An 11,353-nucleotide genomic window follows, 5' to 3' on the forward strand; every position below is an offset into this window, starting at 1 on the left:
ATATAAAAAATAGATATAATATAGATAAGAACAAAATTTGATTAATTATTCCTTATGGAGTTAAACATTATTAAAGAAATTTTAAATATAATTGAAGTATTCATTAGAGATAATGAAAAATATTTTTTTTCTAGTAATAATTTTGGAGTTGGTTATTCTACTACTAATAATGTTGGTAATATTATTTCTTCTTTTTATAAATTTAAGCTGAATAAGTTTTACAAAAACAAATCTAATAATTATTCCAATAATAATAATATAGACCAGAATATAATTAATTGTACATGTAGAGATAAAACTTAATGTAAATTTAATAATAAATGTAATTTGGAGGATGTAGTATATAAATGTGTAGTGACTTTGATTGATGATAATAATAGGAATGGTTACAATTTAAATACTATTTACATAGGGTCGACTTGTAATAAAATTAAATTACGTGTGGCTCAACATATGAATTCTTTTAAGAATAGAAGTTTAATTAATTCTACTGTGCTTAGTAAATATTAGCTTAACAGAAATTCTTCGATAAGTTAGGGTTTTATTTTAAGTAATGTTAAATACTTTTCGATTATTCATTGTTAAAACGTGTATTATTTTATATTTATTTGATAATTATTATGAGTTTAGATACGTTCATTGATTTTATTATTATTATTTTAGACCTGAAGAATCGAATTTATTTAAAAATATAGTGACAAAATGCATGTAGTCTATTTAATGCTATTTGATATTTATTTATTGATTGTGTAATTTATTGATTTTTGGAATAGGGTTTTTGAGGTATATTTGTTTTTTCTGGATGGTTTGAATGACGTTTTTCATTGTTCAATTTGTTTATAATAGTTTTTTCTCTAAATTATATACACACACGCACACGCACACACTCTCACACTCTCTTTCTCTCTCTCTCTCTCTCTCTCTCTCTCGTGTGTATACAACTATTTCTCTTTTTGTGCCACCTTTTCCTGTCAGTCATTTGTTCATTTCCCTTGTTTAAACCACTATCTCAGTTTGTGTTTATATACATGTGTGTGTGTGTATGTACGCTGATTTTCTACAGCTGGATCGTCTTCCTGTCACCAACTTTCACCTGTTTCCAAGCAAGATAATATTTTCCCATGGCCAGACATGATTTTACAGAAGATGGGAAATGAACAGCACTGCGTGTATGATGAAGCTCAACTGCAACTATGGTGCAACAGCAAAACAAACATGCATGTGCATAAGCATGTGTGTGTATGTGTATATTTTATATTTGTGTGTGTGTGTATATATAAAGTGTAAATACAATAAACAAAATGGACAATGAAGGATGAACAATAGTTGACAAGTGAGTTAACGTAATGTTTTGGGTGTTAGTCCTTCATCATAAAAAGAGAGACATTGTGGACAGAAAAAAAGGAGCAAAGACTTAGAAAGTAGGGAAGGGGTAAATGCAAATAAATGTTCACAGCTGTGAATAGGTAGCCCTGCTAAGGACTAGCCTTCCAGTCAGAGGAAATGTTGGCCTGGTCCCCTAACCAGCAGGGGTGACATCGTTTGTATAGCTAAAATGATGCAAAGTGCATTGTGACTAGTGATGTATAACATCTGATTGGTCAATCACATGATCATCATCATCATTTAATATCATCTGCTTTCCATGCTAGCATGGGTTAGACAGTTTGGAACTAGTAAGCCAGAGAACTGTGCCAGATTCCAGTCTGGTTTGGTATGATTTCTATGGGTGGATGCTCCTCCTGACGCCATCCATTTCAAGAGTGTAATGGGTATCTTTTATGTTCCGCTGTCACAGGTGGGTGCCATTTACAGAACACTGGCAATGGCCACAACAATGATTTCACTTGACATGTCTTCTAAAGCATAGCATATTCTTTTCTACTCTAAGCACAAGGCCTGAAATTTTTGGGGAGGGGGCCAGTCGATTAGATTGAACCCGGTACACAACTGGTACTTTATTGACCCTGAAAGGATGAAAGGCAAAGTTGACCTCAGTGGAATTTGAACTCAGAACATAAATTTCTGCCATTTTGCCACCTTTAAAGCACAGCATATTGTCAAAGGTCTTGGTTACTTGTCATTCCTTCCTTGGAGATCATGCTTCACCACCTTGTCGCTTACCTCTGTGAGGCCCATATGAGATATGTGTATGTGTGTTTAAAATATTTACTGTATTTTGAAATAATTGTATATTCATGAGAAATTTTTTTGATATTGAATTTCATACTATGTCTAAAGTAGTATTGTATTTAAAATATATATAAATATATGAAACATGACAGCTTTAAAGATTTAAAATATGTATGTAGTGTAAATCTAGATGACAATACAGGTAAATATGGAATTAACTTAACACTTTAATGAGAAGTGAAGAAAATGGCTTAACATTTAGTGTTTGTTTCTTTCTTCTGATGGACAAAGTGAGAAGGTTTTTGTTTAGAAACGAAGGGATCAGGAAACTGTTCTTATGGGATGAGGGAGTTAATGGAGGTTGGAATAGATATGTAGATGAAAGTAAAAGGGTATCTGGCTTTGGAAGTGTGCAGAAGTATCATTTTTGGGCATACAAGTTGGTGTATTTTCACTGGGAACATTTGGTCCTCTCAAGTTATCTTGGTGTATAATTCAACCTGCCTTTGTTGGTTTGAAAATTTCAGTTTGTATGCCTGAAAATAAAGTTAGTGGGTGCTGTGCTATTGGTAATGTGAAAAAGTATGTGATGAGGGCACCTGTGCTACAATATCATTCTAAAAATAAACAGTCACATGATCACAATTTTGATGCTTCAAGGCAATTCATAATTAATTCAAAGCAATGTGAATAAATGAGCATTGCATTTGCTAAAATAATCTGAATGCTAAAGGGTTAAACTAAATTTTTAAGTAAAAGAATATGAATTCAGTGAGAAATTAATGGAATTCTTTTCTTTTTTTTTTTTTTCATCTCTTACTTGTTTGTCATTGGACTGTGGCCATGCTAGGAAACGGTAGAGAAGGGTTTAGTCAAATCGACCTCAGTAGAACCTGATGCAAACAAAGCGACAGTGTCAAGCATTGATGGGACATGCACACATGTAAATGTCTGATGAAAACAAGTGCTTAATACTGCATTGGTGGATAGAATTTATTTGTGAATTAAGGTTGCCATTGGTTTCATGTCTAGAAAAGTCGGAAAACCTAGTGTGAACAATTTTTCAAGCCAATATCATGGTGGAAAGGTGTTCACAAAAATGGAGACTAATACCTTTCCTTCATGTGATTGGCTTAAAAAATTAAGGCACTAGGATATTTTCCTACTTTTCTTTACATGAAACCAATGGTAGTCTTAATTTACAAATAGGATTATATATATTTATATACACATAAACATACACTTGTTTCAGTCATTTGATAGCGGCCATGCTGGAGCACTGCCTTAAAGGGTTTTAGTTGAAGACATCGACCCCCCCCCCCAGGACTTGTTCTTTCTAAGCCCAGTAAATATTCTATTGGCCTCTTGTTGAACTGTTAAGTTATAGAGACGTAAACACACCAACATCGGTTGTCAAGTGATGGTGGTGTGGGTGGTGGGGGACAAACAAAGGGACATATACATAAATATACACGCACAGATATATATGATAGGATTGTTTCAGTTTTCGTCTACCAAACCCACACACAATGCATTGGTTGGCCCAAGGCTACAGTGGAAGACACTTCCCCGTGCATTTTGACCAGCTTCTTTATCAGTTGTTCTCTGATTTCACCAATTTCTTCTCGGTATCTGGACACTGACAACACATCCAAACTTATTTGTGATATTCTGAGAGGCTCTACGGATTTTTATAGATAGGGAGTTATCTCCCTTGTCAAACATCGTTGACTGTGCATGACAGGAACTTGTGGAGAGGATATAAATGGTTGCCTCCTGAAAGGAAGTCTCTACTGGAAAATTCCCTATGATATAGCAGAACTCGGACATTGATTGTGGCATTCCTTCATCTGCGGATGATATTACAGATGGATCAGTCTATAGGTTATTATTACTCATTGACGAGAATCTATTCCTACCAGTTAAGACTTTTCATTATTGTGCAATGTTTACCAACTTAGGCAGTGATGCCAGTGTGGCAAGAAACTTGCATCCCATCCACAGGTCTCATTGCATGACTTCTTGGTTTCGACTATAGCCCCAGGCTGACCAAAGATTTGCGAGAGGATTTGGTTGACAGAAACTGGAAGAAGGGGGCGAGCTGGCAGAAACGTTAGCACGCCGGGCGAAATGCTTAGCGGTATTTCGTCTGCCGTTACATTCTGAGTTCAAATTCCGCCGAGGTCGACTTTGCCTTTCATCCTTTCGGGGTGGATAAATTAAGTACCAGTTACGCACTGGGGTCGATGTAATCGACTTAACCCCTTTGTCTGTCCTTTTTTTGTCCCCTCTATGTTTAGCCCCTTGAGGGCAATAAAGAAATAAGAAACTGAAAGACCATTTTTATATGTATGTGTAGTGGTAAAAAGCTTGCTTCCCAACTACATGGTTCTGGGTTCAGTTCCACTGCATTTGTTGACCAAAGTCTCGAAAGTAAAGTATGGTAGACAGGAACAGTGGAAGTTCGCTGAGAGGAGCCTGCCTGTTCTTACGTGGTAGCTTAATCTAATGCTCATGACCTATGACTTTGGGCAAGGGTGCTCTACTATAGCCTTGGGTTTACAAAAGCTTTGTGAGTGGATTTGGTAGATGGAAACTGAAAGAAGCCCATTGCTTGAGTATGTGTGTGTGTATATATATATATATATATCAGTATCTCATAGAAGTATATACACCCCTAAAAAATTTGAGTAAAATTGCTATTACACTGATAATATCGAAGGAAATCAAATGAAATTTACACTGAATAAGATATATATGCAAACGTTATGCAAATTTAGAACAAAACAATAAACATTTTCAAAGATATGAACGAAATATTAATTTTGAAACGATACAAAAATATCTACACCCTAAACGATTCTTTACTATATTCAATATTTGGCGCGACCACTTTTGCCTTCAATGACTGCATTAAGTTTTCTGGGCAAAGAGTCAACTAAATTTTCGCTTATAACCGATGAAATCAACGTCCTTTTATCCTGAATTATGTCTTTCAACTGTATTACGTTGTGGGTTTTTCTTCTCCTCAACTTTCCTTTTTAAAACACCCTCACAGACGTTCTATTGGGTTTAAATCAGGTGACATGGTAGGCCAAGGCAATATCTGATAAAAATTTTGTCATCTTTGAAGTGTGTTTAGGGTCATTACCATTTTGGAACAAGGAATGTCTTCCTTAGCCCATCCTCAGTCAAATTGTCCAACCCATGCTAGCATGGAAAGTGGACATTAAATGATGATGATATAATCAAAATCTCAAGGCTATGAGATAATGAATGATTAATTCAAAACAATGTGAATAAATAAGCATTACATTTGATAGAATAACCTGAATGCTAAAAGGTTAAGCAACAGAACAGGAATTTCTGTTCTTTTTTCATTCAATTATCAATATTTTTATGAATAAAACTGAAAACAATTCTAATTTTGGTGAAGACACTTTTCTATGAACAGACAACAATCAAATCTCTTGGAATCAAAAATCGAAAGCAATTTTTCTTTTCACAGCAATAATTTTATTCATTAACTGTGCTTAAACTAAGAACACATGCCACAGCAAAAAATATGTATAAATCATAATAATAATAATAATAATAATGATAATATAATGTTAAAAACACCAGAAAATAAAAATAAATGAATGGTTGTAATACAATATATATATATATATATGTATATATATGTGTGTGTGGTGGTGTGGTGTATACCAGTATGTTGATGGCGGTGACTCTGCTAGCAGTGGTACTGAAAAATCTCACTGAGATGTCACCAAAAACTGGGAGTGTTCTTTTGCTTTGAGGCGGAGTTGTGACAAACTGGCTGCACCACTTGTCATTTCTGATGTCCTGTATTCTGCAGCTGCTGCTCCTCCTCCGGCCTGCAGGCAAGAAGTGTTCATCATTGATCCATTGCTGTCACACACTGCTCTTCCTACAAAAAACAACAGCACTTTAGAAAAGGATTGCTTCAATGCTCTCTCCCCCCCCTCCCCTTCCCATTACTATTTTACTCTCTTACTTGTTTCACTCATTTGACTGTGGCCATGCTGGAGCACTGCCTTTAGCCGAGCAAATCGACCCCAGGACTTATTCTTTGGAAGCCTAGTACTTATTCTATCGGTTTCTTAGGCCGGACTGCTAAGTTACGGGGATGTAAACGCACCAGCATTGGTTGTCAAGTGATGTTGGGGGAGGGGCGACAAACACAGACACACAAACATACACACACACACACACACACACATATATATATATATACACATATACGACGGGCTTCTTTCAGTTTCCGTCTACCAAATCCATTCACAAGGCTATGGTAGAAGACACTTGCCCAAGGTGCCACGCAGTGGGACTGAACCCGGAACCTCACAAAGACAGGGAAAACCAGTCTACAGACTTGCTTGTCCCAACTATCTGTTGAGAACTAATATGTAACGAAAGCCAGTTATTGCGATCACTTTAGAACGAAGTTTCATTGATAACAATAACCGGTGGATTACATAATGAGCAAGTATAGAATTTGGGACTCACACTCATTTTGATAACAATAACCAATAAATAGCATCCGTAATTATTATAATTCAGTTTCCACAAATAACTGAATCTGGTTTACTGAGTGAAAGCGGTTGTCTCCCTTGCGTAGTGTTTCGTCTTTGGACAACATTGTCGAGTTGATGACTTCGTGGTAGAAATAAAAAGTACGCGCGCGCTCGTGTGGATGTGTGTGTGCATTCACTCATACATATATCTATACTATATACAAAACAGAGATGTGTGTGTAATCGCTTTTCACGTGAAATTGACTTCACCAAATGCTTCCATACTTGTGATGCGAGAATAATTTGACCTCGGATAAATCTTAGGCTCTTCATTTGATTTTTTAAATTAAAAATAAATAATATTGCTTTATATTTAAGATTCACTTCTTTAAAAAGGTTCCTCAATGTCAACTTCCGGTATTGACGTAACAACGGCTTACATACTTGTGATGCAATGTCAACTTCCGGTATTGCGTGCGCGCATACACACGTGTGTCTTTGTAAATATGTTTGTATACATTTATGTAAGTGTGTGTTTGTAACAGACAGAGTGTGAGTGAGTCAAGGGGTGTGTTGTCATATGCATCCATCACTTTTGGATGTATGTGTGTGTGTGAGACTGAGAGCGGTGTGTATGTAGTATTTACTCTCTCTCTCATACACACGCACACACACACAAAGATGTATGCATATTTATGCATGTACGTATACATGACAACAAACCTCTCTCTCTCTCTCTCTGTCACACACACACACACACGTCCATTTCATCTGATGTGTAATACTGTGTGTGTGTGCGTGCGTGCGTGGGGGGTTCCACAATCGCCATTTATTTCAATTACTCTTGTGAGGATATTCACGTAAATCATTTCTTTCATTTAATCCCCATTTTAATTTTCGTAAAAGTTTCCAAGTACCATCATCATCATCATCGTTTAACGTCCGCTTTCCATGCTAGCATGGGTTGGACGATTTGACTGAGGACTGGTGAAACCGGATGGCAACACCAGGCTCCAGTCTAATTTGGCAGAGTTTCTACAGCTGGATGCCCTTCCTAACGCCAACCACTCAGAGAGTGTAGTGAGTGCTTTTACGTGTCACCCGCACGAGGGCCAGTCAGGCGGTACTGGCAACGGCCACGCTCAAAATGGTGTCTTTTATGTGCCGCTCCCGAGCAACGCCGGGTGCCTCTGCTAGTATAATATATATCTAAGTTTGCCTTGCCTATATATATATATATATATATATATATGTGTGTGTATATACTTGTTTCAGACTGTGGCCATACTGGGGCATCGCTTTGAAAAAATATTTTTCGAATGAATCGACCACAGTACTTATTTTGTTGTTAAGCCTGGTACTTGTTCTATCGGTTTCTTTTGCCGATCTGTTGGGTTACGGTGATGTAAACACACTAACACCGGTTATCAAGCGGTGGTGTCACACACACACACACACACACACACACACTGTATGATTAAGATAATCCTTTCTACTATAGACACAAGGCCCGAAATTTGGGGGAGGGGTATAGTCGATTATATCGACTCCAGTGTTTCACTGGTACTTAATTTATCGACCCCGAAAGGATGAAAGGCAAAGTCGACCTCGACGGAATTTGAACCCAGAACGCAAAGACGGACGAAATGTTGTGAAGCATTTCGCCCGGTGTGCTAACGATTCTGCCAGCTTGCCACCTTTATGATTACATAAATAATAGAAAATGGAATGAACGACATTTAAAATCACTACAATTGTTTCAACGTATTTTTACACTCGTAGTGCATCGGTGATATGTTATGTAATCATTATCAATCCATGGTGTAAAATGCGCCTCCTCAGGTGATAATTTAAATAGATCCATCGTCAGATCCTACTGTCATTTCACTCTGTGTGAGAATGTATACCCAAAGTATATTCTGTATTCACATCCTACTGTTATTGTTGTTGTTGGCACTCCGTCGCTTACGACGTCGAGGGTTCCAGTTGATCCGATCAACGGAACAGCTTGCTCGTGAAATTAACGTGCAAGTGGCTGAGCACTCCACAGACACGTGTACCCTTAACGCAGTTCACGGGGATATTCAGCGTGACAAGGCTGGCCCTTTGAAATACGGGTACAACAGAAACAGGAAGAAAGAGTGAGATAACGTTGTGGTGAAAGAGTACAGCAGGGTTCGCCACCATCCCCTGCCGGAGCCTCGTGAAGCTTTAGGTGTTTTCGCTCAATAAACACTCACAACGCCCGGTCTGGGAATCGAAACCGCGATCCTATGAGTCCGCTGCCCTAACCACTGGGCCATTGCGCCTCCACTATCCTACTGTATGTAGGATATATATATATGCTGTCGGTATCCTACATACATCATATCGTCTTCATTTATAATATAGCGGGTTCGGCACCGCTTTTTTTTTTTAAATATAAAGTTGTTCTTATCCAAGAAATACCAAAATTTCCCGCCAATCTTTGGATTTCCATTTTTCCATTTTATCAGACATTGACAGTCAAGTCTTTCTAGATTCTTCCTTTACCTAGAATTTGTTCCATTATTGCTAGGAATATAAAGCGTCGAGCTGGCAGAATCTTTACCGCGCTGGACGAAGTGTTTCGCGGTATTTCGCCCGTCACTTCGTTCTGAGTTCAAATTCCGCCGAGGTCGACTTTGTCTTTCATCCTTTCGGGGTCGATAAATGAAGTACCAGTTGCGTACTGGTATCGATCTAATTGACAGGCCTCCTTCCCCAAATCTCAGGCCTTGTGCCTATAGTAGAAAGGATTATTACTAGGAATATGAAGGCGTGTGGTTTAGTGGTTGGGGTAATCAGCTGAAAATCGCAGGGTCGTGAGTTCAATTCCCGGCGACGCCTTGTGTCCTTAAGCAAGACACTTTATTTCACGTTGCTCCAGTCCACTCAGCTGGCAAAAATGAGTAGTACCAGTATTTCAAAGGGGACAGCTTTATTACACTCTATGTCACGCTGAATCTCCCTGAGGACTACGCTAAGGGTACGCGTATCTGTGGAGTATCCAGCCACTTGTACGTTAATTTCACAGGCAGGCTGTTCCGTTGATCGGATCAACTGTAACGCTCATCGTTGTAAGCGACGGAGGGCCAGTTATGGTAGGACCAAATCTAACGAGGACGCATTTCCCATGGCGCCTAAGTGACCGAGATCATAGCTTTAGGCGGAGGCATGGCTGCATGGTCAGACGTTAGCTTCCTAACCACATAGTTCCGGGTTCAATCTCATGCGTTGCACCTTGGGCAAGTGTCTTCTAATATGGCCCTAGGTCGACCAAAGCCTTCTGAGTGGATTTGGTTGAGGGAAACTAAAAAAAAGCCCGTCGCGTATGTGTGTGTGTGTCTTTGCGGCTGTGTTTGTCCCTTACCACCGCTTGACAACCTGTGTTGGTGTGTTTACGACCCAGTAAATTAGCGGTTCGGCAAAAAGAAACCGATAGAATAAGTATCAGGCTTAACAGAAAATAAGTCCTGCCGTCGATTTGCTTGACTAAAAATTCTTCAAGGCGTTGCCCCAGCATGGCCGTAGTCTAATGACTGTAACAAGCAAAAGATAAAAGAGAACATTTTTAGAGGATGGGACAGACCAGCTCCATCGACCCAGTACATGACTGGTACTGTATTTTAATAGACCCCGAAGGGATGAGAAGCAGAGTTTAGCTCGGTGGGATTTGAACTCAGAACGTAAAGAGCCGCTTAACATTTTGTCCAACGCGTTAATGATTCTTCCAGTTCACCGCCCTTGTAAGATATTGGCACAAGGCCAGCAGTTTTGGTTGTTAGGAGGAAGTCGATTAGATCGACCTCAGTGCGTAACTGGTACTTAATTTATCGACCTCGAAAGGATGAAAGGCAAAGTCGACCTCGGTGGAATTTGAACTCAGAACGGAGCGACGGGCGAAATACCACTAAGCATTTCGTTCAGCGTGCTAACGATTCTGCCAGCTCGCCGCCTTGATAAAATTATAAGTCCTTTATTGTGGAATAAATTCTCGTGAGGTGAATCTGCCGATGCGGTTTCAATTCCTAGCTTCCTCGTTCTTTCATTTTTCTCTCTATTTTAAGCGAGGAATGTTTTCGTGGAAAGAATGGCATCAAACTTCCATTTACCATTTCTTCCCATAAATTCCAAGTCACTTGTTTCTTTTATTTTGCCTAACCGAAGAAACCCAGGAAGTCGAGACCAGTATATCTGGTTTCAATTCCTCGTTGGAACTGATGTCTCCGCTGGGCCGCTTCTCACCTGAGTTATTCATCATTTATTTTTTACTTGTTTCAGTCATTAGACTGCAGCCATGCTGGAGCACCACACTGAAAAGTTTAGTCGAACACAGCGACACCTGTATTTGTATTTTTTTTTTTTAAGTATGGTACTTATATTATCGGTCTCTTTTGCTGAAACGCTAAGTTACAGGGACATAAAAAAACCTACACCGGTTATCGGGAGTGGGGTTACTGGGGGTACAAACAGACACAAAGACACACACACACACACACACACACACACACACACACATACGCACACACATACGCATACACACATGATGGGCTTCTACACAGTTTCCGTCTACCAAATTAAATCACATAGTATTGCAGCTATAGTAGAAGAAACTTGCTCAAGGTACCGCCCAGTGGGACTGAACTAGAAACCATGTGGCC

At 38.8% G+C, this 11,353-nt stretch overlaps 1 protein-coding gene across 3 annotated transcripts in view; it reads right to left on the minus strand.

The window, feature by feature from the left end:
• Positions 1-5,626: 5,626 nt before the first annotated feature.
• The window catches only part of LOC128248767 (uncharacterized), a 178,193-nt gene continuing 172,466 nt past the window's right edge, over positions 5,627-11,353 (minus strand). For 2 of the 3 annotated variants that reach the window (XM_089357964.1, XM_089357962.1), the window contains one exon: positions 5,740-6,064. In XM_089357964.1, coding sequence (XP_089214090.1) covers positions 5,889-6,064 — 176 coding nt within the window. In that variant the 3' untranslated portion in view covers positions 5,740-5,888. Of the gene's footprint in view, positions 6,065-11,353 lie in introns of all 3 variants that reach the window. The other variant, XM_089357963.1, reaches the window with a different exon arrangement.

The sequence above is a fragment of the Octopus bimaculoides genome, chromosome 9 (assembly GCF_046866305.1).
Source record: "Octopus bimaculoides isolate indiv1 chromosome 9, ASM4686630v1, whole genome shotgun sequence".
NCBI lineage: Eukaryota > Metazoa > Mollusca > Cephalopoda > Octopoda > Octopodidae > Octopus > Octopus bimaculoides.